The sequence below is a fragment of the Malaclemys terrapin genome, chromosome 3 (assembly GCF_027887155.1).
Source record: "Malaclemys terrapin pileata isolate rMalTer1 chromosome 3, rMalTer1.hap1, whole genome shotgun sequence".
In the NCBI taxonomy this organism is placed as follows: domain Eukaryota; kingdom Metazoa; phylum Chordata; order Testudines; family Emydidae; genus Malaclemys; species Malaclemys terrapin.
The window spans coordinates 191,161,510-191,180,213 of record NC_071507.1 but is presented as its reverse complement, the minus strand read 5'-3'; the positions used below and the strand labels follow the sequence as shown (position 1 = coordinate 191,180,213).

The 18,704-nt window shown below is 48.2% G+C and overlaps 2 protein-coding genes across 3 annotated transcripts in view; both read right to left on the bottom strand.

Annotated features, from left to right (window-relative positions):
* The window catches only part of SPATS1 (spermatogenesis associated serine rich 1), a 71,946-nt gene extending 61,922 nt beyond the window's left edge, over positions 1 to 10,024 (bottom strand). Inside the window, exons 1-2 of the mRNA XM_054022901.1 lie at positions 9,987 to 10,024; positions 9,083 to 9,210 (exon numbers count right to left, since the gene is read on the bottom strand). Of these exons, the coding sequence (XP_053878876.1) occupies positions 9,083 to 9,210; positions 9,987 to 10,024 (166 nt within the window). The remainder of the gene's footprint in view (positions 1 to 9,082; positions 9,211 to 9,986) is intronic.
* Positions 10,025 to 10,519: 495 nt separating this feature from the next.
* Positions 10,520 to 18,704, bottom strand: part of EVA1A (eva-1 homolog A, regulator of programmed cell death) — a 313,292-nt gene continuing 305,107 nt past the window's right edge. For both annotated transcript variants that reach the window (XM_054024335.1, XM_054024336.1), the window contains one exon: positions 10,520 to 11,878. In XM_054024335.1, coding sequence (XP_053880310.1) covers positions 11,508 to 11,878 — 371 coding nt within the window. In that variant the 3' untranslated portion in view covers positions 10,520 to 11,507. The remainder of the gene's footprint in view (positions 11,879 to 18,704) is intronic.

Genomic DNA, 18,704 nt, shown 5'->3' with positions numbered 1-18,704 from the left:
CTTTAGCAGCTCATAGGTTTAACTCTGGAGATCCCTGGTTCCAGCCCCAGTGTATTGGTTAAGACTGCAGCCATCACAATAGCACCTCCTGCAGTCCAATAAGCCTTAATATCGTGCTCAAGCACTGGGTCAGTCAGGAACTCAGTCCAAAAACTGACCCTACAAGCCACAGCAAGTGGGCTGGAAGCTCCAGTCTCCCTTATGTCCCTGGCTGCAGTAGCAGGCACTACGGATGGCTCCTCCCCACTCCACAAAGAAAACTGGCTGGGAGAGCTGTATTCTCTCTCCCTCTTTGCAAATATGCATTTAGATATTCTGTCTGCAAAGGGCGTTGGAATACTTCAGCATAAACAGAAGTTGTGCTGCATGAAGAGACCAGCCAAGGTTTTCACAGTTGATTAGGGATTTTTGCATGCTCACATTAAGATAACCTAAGGATGCCTGATTTTGCAGAAATTGCCGTGCCCTTACCCTCTGAAAATCCAGACCCTTTGAGGTGTCTCAAGGTAGGCACCTAAGGCAGTCACCACTAGTTGCAGAATCTCAAGCCAATATTATTAGCAATCATTGCGAAATGATTTTTTTGTCAGCCACAAAAAAAAGCTTACCTGCCAAATCATTTTTATCTCACTTTCCATGACGAGGAGTGCGCTCCAAGTGTCGATGCAGGATAATCAATACTGACTTGGGCGACTACTGTTTTATGCTTAGGCTAATGTGCTTGGAGATTCATTCACTGCTTTTCTGCACCTGGCCTTTTAAAATAAATCAGAACTACACAAATGTCGTCCTGGGAGTCAGATACCTATGACAGGAATGGTTCCAAACATAGCAGCAAATAGTTTTAGTATTGGCAAATACAGCAGTATGGTTTCTTTAAGGAAAAGCACTTCATGCAAGGAGCAGTATAGAAAGGGTGTTGAATGCCTTCTGAGCACACAGCCTCCTGGGTGGTCTAGCAGATGCCAAAAATGAAGGCGCTGGATGGAAGAGACCTAATTCTGTCCCTTTTAAACAATTCATTTATTTAAACAAAAGTCCCTTTACCCAGAGAATGTGGCTAGGATGGTTCCACACCAAAGGGGATTTAAAGAACTTTGCAAGAAATGGAATGTACAAATCACCAGCGTTCTCAAAGCCGGAAGATGCTTTTTTCCAGAATTGCCACCACATCCACAAAAAGTGCTGCAGGGAGCTCACATTGCATTTGTGATGCAGAAAAACATATTATTCAGAACACAACAAGGAAATAAGCCAGTCGAGACAGTGCCCCTTCGGGAGCTGTAAAGAAAGATTCCTTTTTATTTGGAAAGCCCACATATTTTTAAAAATGCCGTTTCCCTTTGACTTTCATTACGGTTTATATTCCTATGTGAAGTTGTAATAGAAATAGGCACTTTCTCATAGCACTGAGGAAGAAATTTGCCATCTCTCTGCTTTATTTCCGTTACTTGTTTCAACTATTTGTGTCTTTAGAAAATGTTTGCCTTAAAAAAACAAAACCCTGTTATCCAGCAGAAATGATTGAAGCTCCAAGAAGGTACCAAAGAGGCAATGTTTACACTTGGCAAAGGACCCAGGCAAAAATGTCCCCTTCATAATAAGTGTTTGCCTTGCCCTGTTTCTGCTAGATCATTCGAGCTCACTTTGTTCAGCCATCATCCAGTCTTGTTTTGAACAAACGATATTTAACTTTTCATATAAACGTGGTTGTTCTCTACCCTCTAGACTTATATTTATTTTCCTGGAAGAAAATAGGAACTGACAAGTGAACTCATGGAAAACACAGGCCAAATCATCTGCTGTGATTGTGTGCCATCTCCTCAGCAATAAGAAAGGGAAAACATAACAGGTACTTCTCAGCTGGAATAGAGAGACAGAAAACAACAGCCTCTGGCAAAATGGTCTTTTTGGGTCTGCAGCTGCTTGGATCTGCCAAATTTAAAGGAGCAGCTCCAGAAAGGCATGCTGGGAGGGAAAATCCTATAAGAAGGCAACTCTGCAATAGGAAAATCCATTGTATCCTCAAAGGAAGATGGTGCAGAAGGTGGTGCACCCGTGTGTTGTATATTATCATTGTATTGTAGCTAGGGTGACCAGACAGCAAGTGTGAAAAATCAGGGTGGGAGTTGGGGGTAATAGGCACGTATATAAGACAAAGCCTCAAATATCGGGACTGTCCCTATAAAATTGGGATATCTGGTCACCCTAATTGTAGCCCCTCCACCTCCTTGGGTAGGTAGATAGATGGCAGACATGAAAACTCAATAGACTTCTTAAGATACAGTACTTACCTCTGGAACTGATTAACATTTTTCATTTTGAAACATTTTTGTCAATTTTTTTCAAAAATGCATTTTGTGGAGAATATTTAGGGTTTTTTTTTTTAATTATCCAATTTTGATGGAAAAATGAAAACCGCTCGGCTTTCAAAACTGAAAAGAGTTCAGTTTCCAGTCTTGTCTCCCTTATTTTTCATTATGTCTCAGAAAATGGCAGAGGGAAAAAAAAAGGGGAGAGAAGACAATAACTTCAAAATGTTTTGTTGTTGTTGTTGTTGGTTTTAAATCAAACTATCAGCCACATTTGAAAAAAAAATCTTTTGTGAAGATTTTGTACAAACCTGAAAACGTTTCCCATTTTGTGTGTGTGAGACACATGCTGTTATGGCAGGTGGCGCTGTAACGCCTACTCTTGCAAGTTGTCTGTATTAGCGTGCTGTGCATCCAGTAGGTGCTTGCCCTCCTCATTTGGTCTCTGAGCAGAGTCTGAGGCCGAGTTGCTCCCTGGGAATGGGGCAGTGGCGCAGGGCTGAGATTGCTGAAGCGGGGGATTGCCACCTCTGTTCTGGGACTGCTGTATATGTGTAAATAAGCAAGTTTCACTTAGCACATACCCAAACTCCACATCACTGACTTCTCCTCCACTGGAAAGCTAACCTGCAAGGCCCTGATAGCTACTGCTGCTCAGCAGAAGGGTGACACTGGTACTGGGAGAAGGGGCAACAACGCTTACTTGGTCTTGGTCTTGATTGATCTTGATTGGCTCTAGTAGCTATCAAGGTAATAGCCACCTTATACAGAGATATTGGGAAGTAGGGATTGTTTCCTCTGTGGCATCACTTCCTTTCATCCCTGTGGACTTAGGAATCTGTGCTTGGGGAATGGTGGGGCTGGCAGGATGAGCCCATCAACTCTCCCCAGGAATCTGCGGAAACATTTTGCATGGAGCACCTCAGTGCTGTAGAATGCCTCCTGCTGGAGAGACCAGGGGCTGCAGAAGGCTGGAGCCCCCGTGACTGAAAGCATCCTACAAGGAAGGTGCTTTCCTACAGGACTTTCTCACCAGTTCCAACCAAGTCCGGCTCCATAGTGATCCAAAAGCTGGGGCCATCTGGCAGTACCCTGCTGAAAAGGACGCTCACATGGTTAAGGTACAATGGTTAGACTACTACGGTGCTGAGGCCGCAGCCTATCGCGCTGATCAATAGTGTTTCTTTGTACTCCCCCATTTGTCTGTCTGTAGTCACCTGCTGTCTCTTGTCTTTTACTCACATTGTAAATTGTCTGGGGCAGGGACCATCTTTTTGTTCTGTGTTTGTACAGCACCTAGCACAATGGGGCCCTTGTTTATGACTAGGGCTCCTAGGGACTACAGTAATACAAATAATAATGGACTGGGACGCGGGAGTTGTGGGTTCAGTTCCTGGCTCTGCTAAAGACGGCCTGTGAGACCTTTGACAAACCACTTCGTCTCACTGTGCCTCAGGTCCCTATCAGTAAAATGAGAACAAGATTTCCTTTTCTTTCCCCTCTCCCCAACCTTCTTGTGACAGAAACTGACCGTCACGTACATACCTAGCTCAGCTGCAGTGCCTGAGTCCCCTCTATGAATGTTGTCTCTGTGCCCCAGTCCTGCATCTGTAAAAGGGGGTTAATAGCACAGCCCTGCCTCTCCGGGGTGTTGTGAGGATAAATACATTGAAGAATGTGAGGCACTCAGACACTATGGTAATGGGGGCTGTACAAGTATCGAAGGGACATAGGGCAGGGCCTAGTATGAATAATAATCTATGCCCTGTGTGAAATGAATGCTGTGAGCTCAATCCGTTCCTAGCAGACAGGTGTCCATGCTATCGCATTTGGCCCCTGCTCCTGTAAGAACAACTTGTGCAGTGGAGAGTTTGCAGGGCCTAGCCTGAGATTGCCCAGTTTATAGCTCAGACAGTCTAATGCAGGCAGAGGAGCCAAGAACTGAACTGGCTTGGCCACTCAACTACCCCTTCATCTCATCAAAGGAATCCTCCAAGGCAGAGGTGAAGCTTACTAGGGGTGAAAATTACACGGCTGCTGCCTGGGGAGCTCTCTAAGGTGCCACAAGTACTCCTGTTCTTTTTGCGGATACAGACTAACACAGCTGCTACTCTGAAACCTGTTCTCTGGAAGGGTGAGTTCAGGCTCCATTGCTGCTAACCTGGCATTTTTCACTCAAAGAGTGAACCTCTTCAGGCTGTAGGTATTAACAGCAGTACATACTTCAGTGATAGTATAAACAACCAAGCAAAGCCAGCAGGGAATGCTGTTCTCAGAGAGTGACCTTACATGTGACAGTCCTTGAGCCAAAGACCTTGGCTGTATTAAAAAAATATATAAACAAAGGGTGGAGGAACTAAATGAAGTGGGGTGGAGGCAGGGAAGAGAATGGTGAGGCGGAAAACCTGGTAATTATAGAGCGTGGAAAGAAGCCAGTATCTTGAGATTTTGGTTTTTCAGGGGGCTGCGACACTAGCTCAGAGCAGGTTGTTAAACATTCATTGTGAGGGAGACCACAGTAACATCTATGAGTGCCGGAGGCTGCGTGAGAACGTATAACACGATTAACTGCTCGAGAGGCCTTAGAAACTCATGCAGTGAGAGAGGAAACACCCATTCCCACAACATCCTGAGCATATGCTTGACATTCTGCAAAGCTGCTGGCTAAGCGAACTTGCTTTATTTGGGTAGCCCCTGGTGTGCTGAGCACCATGGCAGTCAAGGGGTTAAGTAGAGCCAGGGAGAGTTGAGGAAGGGAAAGCCAGGCCTCATTAACTCGCTGGAATTCTTTGAGGATATTAACACCAGCGTGGACATGGGAAAGGCAGCAGACATCGCATTACCTAGCTTTTCAGGGTACATTGAACAAAGTTCCCCATCAGAGGTCAGTGCCTCGAAACTGGGATGACCGTGTGAGGTGGGCATGACTGTGGCAAATCCAGAGGGGTGGGGAATGAACAGGAAAAAATGATGAGTATGTAATTGGAACCAGTCTAGTGTTTGTGTTCAGCCGGAGGGGGGGGGGGGGGGGGAGGGGGGCTGAAAGCCAGCTAACGAAACTGTAAAGCAGTGGTCCCAAAACTTTTTACCTCAGGCCCCCCCCTTACCCCTATCGCGCCCCCTGCCCCACCCCCCAGAGCTGAGGCCAGGAGTAGGCCATGGCTCCAGGGGGGTGATACAGACAGGGGTAAGGGAGCCGAGGCTGGACCACAGGTGGGGTGACACAGAGCCCTTCATACAGGGCCAGGAGCGGAGCCCCTGGGGGTGCTACAGCACCCCCCAAACCCATAGTTCCCATGCCTATGTTTGTAGTCTTGCCAGACACATGAATGATGGCACAGACTGCAGGTAAATAGACTGGACTTCAGTTTGACTACTGGTGTGACTAGTAGTTTGCAAGATCTAACACGTAGGGCTAGTGTCACAAAAGGACTTAGTTACTTTAGGCACTTAAATCCCAGAATCAGGCCCTTCTGGGATTCACAAAACTCCCGCTCAGCTGCTGCTGAACATTTCAAGTGCCTAAACTTGCTCCACCGTTACATTGTTGCAGTAAAAGTCCCGTAGGTGCCTATGTTTCTGCCTCTGAGCATGCACGCTGCTGCTCCACTCTAGGAGTCCAGATGCCTGAGCCCCAGAGCGCTGCACATACCGGGGGGAGATGGGTGTTCCCTCTGCCTAACTTGGCTACAGGGCAACAGGCTATTCCGATGTGGGCCTCCTTCACTCATGCCTGTTGCACTGTGGATAAATTATGAAAGCATCATTGGGCCAGAGAGCACACGAGAAAGCACAAGCATGAGAATGACTCTGTAGCCTGAGGGTGAGTGCAAGAATGGGGAGTGAGAGACCTAAGATCCAGACTCGCTCCTCCAGGGCTTTTTAAAACTATTTATCTACAGTGGAACAGTTTTGACAGGAGAGAGACCTACATCAGACCATCTCAGAGCCCAGAGGTTACAGCAGATTCCTGACAGGTGGCAGAGCCCTGATCAAAAGCCTTCTGTCCCTCAGGGGCAGGAGGAATTGAACTGGGTGTCTCCCCTATCCCAGGTGAGTACCCCAACCACCGGACCGTCCCCTGCAGCTTCTTGTAGCTACAGCGTAGGTGCCTAACTCCAAGACAGGGTTTGCAGCTGAGACTCGCAAGTTCAGAGAGGTGCCTCCATGCAGCTAGGACTTCTCCCTCTCAGAGCTACGTGCTTGACTTGGCATCTCCCACTGACTAGCTTAGGCATGGACTCGCATAGCATGCTGGCTTTTGTGAATCCCATTCTGACCCCTGTCTCTCCCCATTCATTGTGTAGGGAGCCTAGGCGCCTACCTCAGACTTTGTGATTCCCAGTGATTTTCAAAGGGCCTAAAAGTTAGGCACTGTGATGCTTAGTGTCACCAGACCTAGTTTTAAATCTAGCCCCGAATTTCCATATTTGGTGATCACGTTGAGCTCTGGACCTGTGCTGGTAAAGCCAGCATTCACATTTATGAAAAGGCTACAACGCTCCATTGGTTTCAGTTAGAGACCCCTCATTGAATTGTTACTATGCCAAGGAGCAAGAAGTTCTCAGATGAGTTGGTGAGAGGTACACACTGTGTCCTAAAATACTTAACTAGTAAATGGGGTGCCATATTCAAACATAGTGTTTATGAGGCCCCCCAGCACCACAGTAGCTGTGCCCCTCACAATCTGCAATGTATTTATCCTCCCAGCACCCCTGCGAGGTAGGGAAGTGCTTTTATTCCCATTTTACAGATGGGCAACCGAGGCACAGCTCCGATCCTCAAAGGTATTCAGGCAGCATTGATTTCAGGGGTGTTAGGTGCCTAAATACCTTTGAGGCTCTGGGCCAGGGAGAGTGAGGGACAGATTTTTAAAGGTATATAGGCCCCTAAGGGTGCAGCTAGAGAGCTGTTAGGACTGTCAAAAGCCTCTAACTGTGTTTGGGAGTTAAGCACTTAGGCCCTTTTTAAGATCACACGAGTCACCTAGCTGCATCTTTAAGCACCTAACAACTTGGCCCTATATGTCTTGTGCAAGGCCACACAGGATGTCTGTGGCAGAACACGCCTTCCCGAACACCCCTGGTGCGTTGTCTGGGATGTACACATTGGGAGAGGGCAGTGCAGGGGGTGACATGTTGGAGGGATCACTTGGGAAAGAGAATACAACCAAAGAGGCATTATTTTTTCTATGACCGTCATATTCAGGTGCATGTCCCTTTAAGAGCAGGAGAAGCCTTTGCTAGGAAAGATTCTTAAAAGTGGGGGCAGCATGGCCCTCCCCCATTTAAAAAAAGGGGACAATGGCTCTTCCCTCCGCCCTCCCCTTTGTTCCTATGAGGAAGAAGACAGCACACTGAAGTCGGCAGGGACGCAATGGCGGGGGAGCACCGGGCCCAGGCTCCCTCTTTAGCCACTGGCTGACATACCAGCAAAGCCCCTTCCCTGCTGGCCTGATGGCGGGGCGGCCGGGTCAAATTTAAGTGGCTTCTCTAAGGGCAAGTCTACATCACAGCGCTACATGGGTGCAGCTGTGCCGCTGTAGCACGTCTGGGGAGGACGCTGTGTGCCGATGAGCGAGCGCTCTCCCGTCGGCATAATTACTCCCTTGCTGCGAGAGACGGAAGCTATGTCAGCAGGAGAGCGTCTCCCGCCAGCATCGCGCCGGGGTGGACAGCGCTTCGGTCGCTGTAACTTATGTCGCCCTTGTATCTGCCACGGCTGTTCAGACCCATGGCCGGCCAGTCCAGCCTCCTGTTGCTTGAAGTCACGAGTGAGACCAGCTGCAGTTGCTCAGCTTGGTTCTTATTGGGCAGTTGCTGTGAGAGGGCAGGTGTGGTCAGCCCAGTTTTAACCTATTTTCAATCAGCTAAAGGAATGTCATGTGGCTGCTTAGACCCCCAGCTGGTTCAGACCTCGCAGGCAAAGATGTTAATCCCAGAAAGGCTGTTGGATGCATTCAGGTGCGAGTGGTCTAGCATGAAAGGTAAATCCTTGCAAATGTGAAAAGTGCTTCCTGCGAGGGGTTGTGTGTCCTCAACTCCCAGTGACTTCAGCGGGCTAAGGGTGCTCGGTGCTTTTCATCACCATTTCCTTTATCAGCACTTTGCAACACAGAGAGTGGAATGGTTGAAAGCTCCTAAGTGATGCCTGAGCACCAGCCCTTTAAGGTATGTCTTCACTGCAGAGTTAACTTGGGTGATTAGCACCCGGGTTAGCCTCCCCCAGGTGTGTAGCTACATTGCAAGCTAAGCCACTCTCTGATTCTTTCCCAGTGAATTGTGGGAGAAAAAACAGTTACTCACCTTCTCGTAACTGTTGTTCTTCAAGATGTGTTGTTCATGTCCATTCCAATCAGGTGTGTGTGCGTGTGCACAGTAGCTGGAAGATTTCCCCCTAGCAGCATCCGTCGGGTCGGCCTGGGCGTTCCCTGAAGTCGCACCTCCATGGCACTCAATATAAAGCCTGCCGACCCGCTACCCCCTCAGTTCCTTCTTGCTGGCTACTCTGACAGTGGGGTAGATGGGTGGATATTGGAATGGACATGAACAACACATCTCGAAGAACAACAGTTATGAGAAGGTGAGTAACCATCTTCTTTGAGTGAAGGGGACTCATGCATATACTCCCTGTGGGTCAAGCCACCACAGGAGGGAGTTGAGTACTGGGCGAGGCAGGGTTACGATCATGTCTAAGCTGTCCCATACTGGCCGCCATGGATGATGTCATGCTTAGTGCTGGGGCTGTCGGCACCGAATGTAGTCACTTACTGGAGCCGCTGTTGGTGGCGCAGGAGCCACTGTTGAAGCCGGCGCCGGTAATAGCGGCAGCACCGAAGCTGATGCTGGCACCGAAACTGATGCTGGCACCGAAGCTGATGTCGGCGCCGAAGCCGGACCTGAAACCGGAGCCACCTCTGTCCTAGGGGACTATGGGAAGTTCCAGCTAGCCATCTCTGACGGTAAGAAGGAACTGAGGGGGTGGCGAGTCGGCAGGGCTCCATATTGAGCGCCATAAAGGCGCGATTAGAGGGGGCGCCCAGGTCAACCTGACGGATGCTGCTAGGGGAAAAATCTTCCGGCTACCGTGCACACACCTGATTGGAATGGACATGAACAAGCACTTGAAGAAGAACTTGTCTGTCCTTCTGGGGCAAGTATGGGAAGGCCTTGGCAAATTATCAGCATCTGAGTGATTTATTTATATATATATTCAAAACACCTTGAAATCAAGGGAAGTCGCTCCACTGACTTCAAGGAGCTTTGGAACAAGCCTTTATAGTACTGATCCATAGAGCAGCTGTTCATGGAAGCAGGCACCACTGAAATAGGTTGATGTGCTCAGAGAACAATGGAAAAGGGTGCGTAAGGGTGTGAGAGGAGCCCTAGGCATGGATAGGATTTAACGGCTATTTAGGGTATGTCATAGAGTTTGAGGCCAGAGTGGACCACCTGATCATGTAGTCTGGCCGCCTGTATATCACAGGCCACCATCATCACCCAGCATCAACACACTAAACCCACCCACCAAAATTAAACCAAATATTGCGTCTCACAAGAGATTAGGCTATGAAGTGCCACAGGCAGGAAATAGGAGGGACTGAGGTGTAGCCCTGCAATGGCTGGGAAATGATTGACATATACCCAGATAATCCTGGCAGCGATCCCCACCCACACGCTGAAGAGGAAGACAACCTCCTCCCTCAAAGTCATTGTCAATCTAATCAGGGGGACAATTCCTTCCTGACCCCACATATGATGATCAGTTAGACCCTGAGCATGTGAGCAAGAACTAGCTAGCCACGCACCATGTTTGGTGCCACCTCAGGTAGGGAGGGAGGGAGGGAGGTGTGTGTGTGTGTGTGTGTGTGTGTGTGTGTGTGTGTGTGTGTGTGTGTGTGTGTGTGTGTGTGTGTGTGTGAAAACCCAAGTTAAAAGCCAAGTTGCTGTATCTTCACTGCTTTTTTAACCTGCGTTGACTAACCTGAGTTAAGAACACACCTTCTTTTGCAGTGTAGACGTACCCTTAGACCAGTGGTGGGCAACCAGCGGGCCGCAGGTTGCCTACCACTGCCTTAGACATTTGCATCAGCTTTGAGTGGCTGCAAAAGCTTGTTGTTCTTCCAAAGTATCTTACTGCAGCGAAGCATGAGCCAGGAGCAAGGATGCAAATTAAAACAGATATAAACAAAGCAGAGTTTATTTCGCATTTATTTCCCATCCTCCTGGCGTATTTGACCCATTTCATCCCCGTTTTCCTCTTGTAAATACAAACCTTTTCTTTTATTTTTTTAATAAAATATATAAAACATTGTGCATCACTATCCATGGAAAACTGTAGTTTAACAATAAAAAAGAATAAGGCACATTGCTGTGCAGCCTCTTCAAATATATATATATATATATATCAATTCAAAACAAACAAAACCCCTTTCAACCTCTTTGAGGCTGTTTAACATTTCACTGATCACTGACACATCTCCTATAATACCATAATTATAGGTGGGAGCAGGTTGGTTTGTGGGGAAGAAGAAGGGGAAACATATTTTTAAAAAAGGATTTTATCCCTGAGGTGTCAGAAAAAAAATGCTGCCACTGAGAAGCAGATTAAAACACCATCTTAAATAACAGGACACACTGTTGAACGTCCAAGCACCAAGATGATTTCATGGCATAAGAATCCCCACATCTTATAAAGTCACAAGACAGTCATTCATCATGCGCTTGTGCCTCCCTCCCCATGTTATCTTTCCTTTGGTGGACACACAGTCTCAGTTTGCTTTCGATTCTCCTGAAATCTTTGGGGAAAGCAGAACACTGATGGTTTCCCTGGCAAGCATGAGAGCAGCGTTTGTACCGTAGCATGTTCAACTTCCAAGAGCTGGGGGAGGGCTTTATTTGCATGCCTTCCACCCACCGTTCAACTACACCAAGAAGAGAAGCTGGCATCCACCTCTGCTGTAACCAGACTGATTCCAGAGAGAAAATACTGGGGGGTGATTTCCTGGTGTCGGTAGCAATATGTCAGGGAAAAGGGGAAGGTGAAAGCTTTATTGCTGTCCATCCACGCTGCTCCAGTTAGCCCTTCTGAAAGGAAAAGGGGAGACTCCAATGTAACACTCCTTTCCTCTCTCTCCTCTTTAGCAGGCCCAGGAAGACCTAGGCTGCAGTACCGGCCTGTGGGATTTCCCAACACTTAGTAGTAGCGGTTCAGGCTTCTGGTCCCCGGAATGTCCGGCTGCCCATTCATCCATATCTCCCGGATGATGCGCTCTCGCTCTTCCAGCCTCTGAGCCCTCTCCAGCTCCTCGGCCGAGGTGAAGACGTTCATGTTCAAAGTCCTTTCGAACCTGCGGTGCCTGCGGGCCGACAGGTCCGAAGTGGTGTCCGAATCATCCTCACTGTCACTGCTGTCGCTGTCGCTCTCCAGCTCCCGAGGTGGCTTTTTCCCCGGGGATTGCTTGCAGTCAGTTCGGCAGGACACCTTCAGCACCAAGGCCAACAGGGTCAAGATGAGTCCGATGCATACCCCAGAGACGAAATACAGAGCGGCACGCTCAGGATTTTCTGCAAGGAGAAAAGAAATGATTCTCAGAGGACAAGGCATAAAATAACTTGGTCACACGGGGCAGCTGCACAAGTTCAAACAGAACAAGTTTCTACGGAGGTTCAGATCGTCTCCTGGTTTCATGATGGTACTTCCAAAGCTTACGCTGCATCACCCCAATGGAGTCAATGGGATCCAGTGGTAGAACATGTGCCTGAGGCATTTACTGCATACACACCATGAGCTACTTATGTCCTAAAGCCATCCAATATTTTAAAGGAGCAGCCCACCAGATTAAATGCTAACTCCACTGCCTATGTGCCTATTCAGCAAGCCGCACAGTCGGCAGTGACTAAGTGCACCTTTCTGTCCCATACATTATTGGCCAAGGAATAAAGATGATTATAAAAAGCTCTAATGCTTCTGTCTGCACCTTCGCACAGCTGAAATGGCAAGCCTTGCACCAAGGAAGTGGGAAATGATCTATTCATAGCATTCATTTGCTTATCTAAGGCAAACATGCTGGCTTTCTGCCCAGACCACAAAAATGTACTGCTGATGTGAGACCCCAAAATACATGGAGCCAGGGCATTAACTTGACAGATTCCGCATAAAAAACGTTTCTGAGAAGATATAATGAGACTTTAATATACAATATGGATCCTTCAAACTGTCATCTTTTTTTTGTATTGCTTATGCATTGGATTTTGAAGACGTGTAATTATGATAATTTCTATGGGCTGAATCACCTTGTCCCATTTAAGTGTTATAGCAACAAAGCAGTTGATCCAACAAAGGATGAAGATGAACTAGGCAAAATAGCTGGAGCCAAATTCAATCCTGTTAATTCAAGTCGGGGCCCTGCATGGGAATCAAACTTTGGGGACAGATCCTCAGATCTGGTGCAGCTCCATTGAAGTCAGTGGTGGAGCTGTGACATTATACACCAGCTGAGAATCTGGCCTTCAGGCTCTGGAAGATGTCTGTCCCCTTCAGGCCAACTCTGCCTTCACTGGATCCCATTACACCCTTAGAAATGAGAGCAGAATTGGGTCCTCTAGGTCTGGTTTCCTTCAAGTGGAGTTTTCAGAAGTCAAGTAGGAAACATCCCTAAAATCACTTTAAGGAGATTTCTAGTGTGTAAAAGCTGGGGGCATTATTGGAGGTGTTTATTTGGCTGAATCAGTCCTGAAGTATATAGTGGGGGGTGGGGCATACCCCATTTGTAAATTCAAATAATACATCCGATTTCAGTCTTGATCTCAACGGAATAATCTCAAGTCCATTGCATCTAATACTCCCTTGAAATATGGGGCCACAAATTAAACAACAGAGCATATTTTTAAATGCTCCATAGCATCGGACCGTGAATCTGGGTATGAATGAGGTTAAAGGTCACTGCAAAGGCCAATACCTGAAGATGCCCATGGCACAGCTAGAGCAAGCAGTAAGGGGAAGAATCCTGAACAGGAACTTGATACGGTGTTTGATATAATGTGACAGGCATACTGCCCTTTATTCAGCATGAAGCTTTGCAATACTTTCCCCACTGCAATAAAAACCATAGCTCAGGCCCTCTTCAGCTGCCTCCATCAGCTTCATCCCCTCACGGTCTGGATCCAATTTAAATGCCTCGTCTTTGCCTTCAAGGCCCTATGCATTCAGGTGGTCACTCCTCTGCTTCTCTTTCTACTCACCCCGCCCCCGATCCCCTTCACTCTTCACAAGCTATGAGACCAAGTGCCCACTTTGTGCCTCCTCCTTTCCTATCTCTGGGCCTTCTTTCAAGCTGCCCCATCTACCTGGGCCCCGCTACTTGATCCAGTCCATCTGCTTCACTCCCTCCCTGTTCAAGCCCTTTCTTAACACCACATTTCTCTAAGGAGGCTCATGAACCCGACCTCCCGCCATGGGGTTCTAACTTACTGAAACAGAGACGCGAGAGCAAAGATATTGCAATCCATGGAACTGACAAACTGGGTGCTGAGTCTCACTGTTCAATTGCACTGCAGTCTGTTGCTGCTCTGGCACCCTGCTTTGTTTGTCAGGTCTCTATTTCGATTGCTCTTTGGGGGCAGAGAGCTTGGGTGAAATGCTAGTAAAATTGCTATTGACTTAAATGGAGCCAGGATGTCACCCTTCGTCTTCATCCCTCCCTACAAAGCACCTGACCCTGCTGCTGGCACTACACAAACAAAAACAGGACGAGATTAGAGATTCTTTAGGACTGGGATTTTCAAAGGGACCTAAGGGAGTTAGGTGCCTAACACCCATTGGCTTGAACATCCCCGAGTAAACTGCTCCATCCCATCCCATATTCCCTTGAAATTGCCTTTTGGGTTGCAGGATCCAAGTGGGTTTGTTATTTTGTGCAGAAATTAACTTCACCCCTAAACTTTATTTTCAAGTGAACACACGGAGGGGCTCCGAGGACTGGAAGAGAAGGGGTTAGCTGGGCTAATTTGCACTGGCCGAACTTGCTTATGGTTTGCCTAATCTGTGCCTGGCTAATATGATTAGACGAACCTCACCTGTAGGAACACTAAATTCACATACACATACAGGCTCATTTTTAAAAATATATACATGGTGCATCATCAGTTCCCCAGCTCACTCTTTTGCCACAATTCCTAAAAAGCAGGGTGTGGCGCCCGGAATGGACTGAAAACATTTTTTCTCTTTCCCTTTTGCCAGTTTCCTTCTTTCTTCCACACTCACTTTCTCCGCCATTCTAGCAACCATGGGCAGCTAGTGAGAGAGATGAAATTAGATTGCTTGTTAGCCAGTAATTTTTCATACACTACACACAACTCTAAACAGACAGTCCTTCATTCAGTACCAATGCAGTAATTGAATCTTTGGGCTCTGCTGGTATTCATGAGCTATATTAGTTACGCCATGAGCATTCTTAAATGCTGGATATAAGCTGGACTCTTTCATTGAACTGTAGCCCTGCAGACCTGGCATTTATCAGTTTATATGGCCAACCCAGTCATACAGCAACCATCCTCCCAAAGCTTGGGCCCTTTTGCACAGCAAAGAGGCAATTTAGGCCAACAACATAGTTCTGAAACAGCTAAATCATCGATGGCCAAGATTCTGGATTTTGAAACATGACTAATAATTTGGGGCGCCTCCATTTTTGGGTGGCCAACTTGAGACACCCTAAAGGGGGCTAACTTTCAGAGGGTGTGTTTTCAGCCTTTCGGAAACTCCGGCCTCTTTTAAGGCATTTCAGGTTTGGCGGTCGAACACGAAAGCACCCCAAATCACTAGTTATTTTTGAAAATATTATTAGTATTATTATTTGTACAGTGGTAACAATCAGGAGTGGCAGTAGGTCATGAACCAGGACCCCACTTAGCTCTGTGTGTGTGTGTGTGTGTGTGTGTGTGAGTTAGAGTTAGAGTTAATAGGAAACTGCACTATCCAGGACATTAGACATGAGTGACTTGCTTTAAAAATCGAACAATACAGATCAATCCTTGACAATCTTAATTGAGGGCCATATTTTGTGGTCTTTCACAAGCAGAATTCCTCCTATTGAATACAGACTCACAGCTGTTGCCCTGAGAATGGCCACACCTATGCACTTGAAGTCTGTTAAGCATAAGGGGCTTTTTTCAGAGCAGTTTCAGGGTGTGACTGCGGGGAGGGGGATGGACTTCAGACTCTAACTACGCATTTAAAAATAAATGTGCTCACTGCAACTTTCCATATTGGGGGGGAGGGAGGGGTCCTCTGACCCACTGGCTGGAAGAAAAGGGGCATTGTCCCTTTAAGGGCTCCCCCTACAACAGGGGGAAGGATGGGGAATGTTTGCAGAGGCAGACAGGAAGGGCAGGAAGCAGTAGGGGCCAGGTCAGGAGAAGGTCACTGCACAGTTCAGGTTCAGACTGCCTGAGTGCTATAAGCATCTGTTGGCTGTTTAGTGAAAGGACTTGGTAGTGTCAGTCCAGATTGCAGTAGGCAGATGATAAAGCACAATATCAGACTGGGCACTAATTGGCACGCCTGTCGCCAGGCGACAAGGACCATATTAGCACAGGGAACCAGTTCCGGAGTGCCTGAGACCCAGCTCCTCAAAGGCACTCAGGCGCCGAGTTCCAACGGGTTTCAGGGGCAGTTAGGCCTCTAACTACCTTTAGGGAGCGAGGCCTCAAGGGACACAGGGCTTGTCTACACTTGCAGTGCTGCAGCAGCACAGCTGTGCCACTGTCGCACTTAATGGAGATGCAACCTACACTGATGGAAGAGCTTCTCCCATTGGCGTAGGTGCTCCACCTCCCCAAGAGGCAGTAGCTAGCTCGAGAAGCCCTTCCATCAACATTGCACTGTCCACACTGGAGGAAAGCTCAGTATAACGATGTCCCTTAAAGGTGTGGATTTTCGTACTGATACCGCCCATAAGTTCCTAATGTAGACCAAAGCTGAGTGAAATTCAGTGGGATTTCGGCTCCCAAGTCACACAGGGCCCTTTTGAAAAATGTTGCCTCAGAGACTAGGTTTGCCAGGTGTCCGGTTTTCGACTGGAACGCCCGGTGAAAAAAGTGACCCTGGCGGCTCTGGTCAGCACTTCTGACTGGGCTGTTAAAAGTCTGGTCGGCGGCACGGAGCGGCTAAGACAGGCTCTCTGCCTACCCTGGCTCTGCACAGCTCCGCGGAAGTGGCTGGCATGTCCCTGCAGCCCCTAGGCGCAGGTGCAATCAGGGAACCTCCGCGCGCTGCTCCCACCTCAAGTGCCGGCTCCGCAGCTCCCATTGGCCGGGAACAGCGGCCAATGGGAGCTGCGGAGGCAGCACCTGCAGATGTGTGCAGTGTGCGTGGCGCAGAGCCATCTGGCTGCGCCTTCGCCTAGGGGCCGGACATGGCAGCCGCTTCCAGCAGCAGCACATAGCCAAAGCAGGCAGGGAACCTTCCTTAGCCCCACTGTGCCACTGACCGGGAGCCGCCTGAGGTAAATGCCACCCGGCTGGAGCCCAAACCCTGAATCTACCCTGCCCCAGGTCGGAACCCCCTCCCGCACCCTAACTCCCTCCCAGAGCCTGCACCCCCACCCCCTACCCCAGCCCTGAGCCCCCTCCTACACCCATACTCCCTCCTGGAACCCACACCCCACACCCACTCCCACACCCCAAACCCCTTCCCCAGCCCTGAGCCCCATCCCACACCCTGAACCCCTCATTTCTGGCCCCACCCAGAGCCCTCACCTCCTCCTGCATCCCAACCCCTGCCCCAGCCCAGTGAAAGTGAGTGAGGGTGGGGGAGAGCGAGCGACGGAGAGAGAGGGGCTGGAGTGAGTGGGGGCGGGGCCTCAGAGAAGGGGCAGGGCAAGGGTTTTTGGTTTTGTGCAATTAGAAAGTTGGCAATCCTATCAGAGACTAACTCACTCTCTCTCCCTCAGTCCTTCCAGAGCAAAGTTGAAACATGCTGGCAAGACTGTTGTTGCCAGGTGGCTAAATAGTGGTTTTCTGTCTCCTGGATTGTCAATCCAGCACATACACTAAAATCCATTAACAATTAAATAAAATTGATTTTACTTTTCTCATTACAATCTACTTCTGGCTCTTAGATAGCCCCCACTGCTGTAGTAACTGAGCACTTCAAAATCTTGAATGTATTTATCCTCACAACACCCTGGCGAGATAGGGACGTGCTGTTAACCCTAGTTGACTGTTGAGGAACTGAGGCATTGGGTCCTGAATGCATGTTAAGTACCTAAATCCTTATTTCTATTCCACTGTGGATTAATACTTAAATAGTCATTGGGCAAGAACACAAGAATGAGCCTATAGTCCAGAGGTTAGGGCACCCACCTGGGATCTAGTCCCCCTAATCCAATAGATTTCATTATTTATCCACAGTGAAAGGAGAGCTTGAGGGAGCCCTACATCATACTGTCCTGCTGGCCTGTGTTTAAGACACGCACACGTGTGAGTGGTGGAGACTTCTGTTCAGATCCCTTTTCCCCTTTAGGCAGAGGGAGGGGAATTGAGGCAGGATCTCCCACCTCCCGGGCAAGTGCTCTAACCATGGGGCTAAAAGTTATAAAAAAGATGGGCACCCCCAACCCAGATTTTCCCTGGAACCCGATCCACTAGGCAGCTTCTAAGCATCCCTACCGGATCGGATAAACGCCTGTCTTCCCTGGTTTGTGAATTGCTCTGGGGCTTAGGCAGGAGATAGGTACCCAGAAAGAGGCAGCAGAGACAGAAACATAGGTGCCCAGGGAACTTCTACCCTAAAAATTTAAGCAGGGTTTCAGCAGGAGTTTTGTGCATTGCAGTGGAGCCAAAACTAGCATGTAGGCAGCTAATTCCTTTTGTGCATTCAGGTTTACATGATTTTCCCAAGGTCACAGAGGAAGTCAGGAGCAGAGCAGGGAATTGAACTCAGTTCTCCTAGTATCCTTCCCCTCAGTATAGATCGTGCGTAGGATGGGTATCAATATCCATTTGGTAGATTGTTCCATATGCCCCTTGGTGTGAAGAAGTCCAGGTCTACAGTATTATCCACTGTAAGAGATTCCTCCCTCCGTTTCAGATGACATCTGTGAGTTACATTTTCCCCACTACGGTATTCAAGACCCATCCTGGAGCGCCATGCAATCTCCTTAGCAGTGATTAACTCTCCCCCTTTATGGTGCCTCTCTTTCTGGGCTGGGCATGCAGCTGAAAAGGTCGTTGATTGAAGACTGCGAACTCACTTCTTTTAATGTATGTAGCCAAAAGGCACGTGCCTCCCCTCTCCCTGTGTATGGAACGCACACACTTTTCTAGACGCTCCACACCAGCCAAAATTAGAAACACGTTTTTTTAAAAAGAAACCAAGTAAACAACAATTATT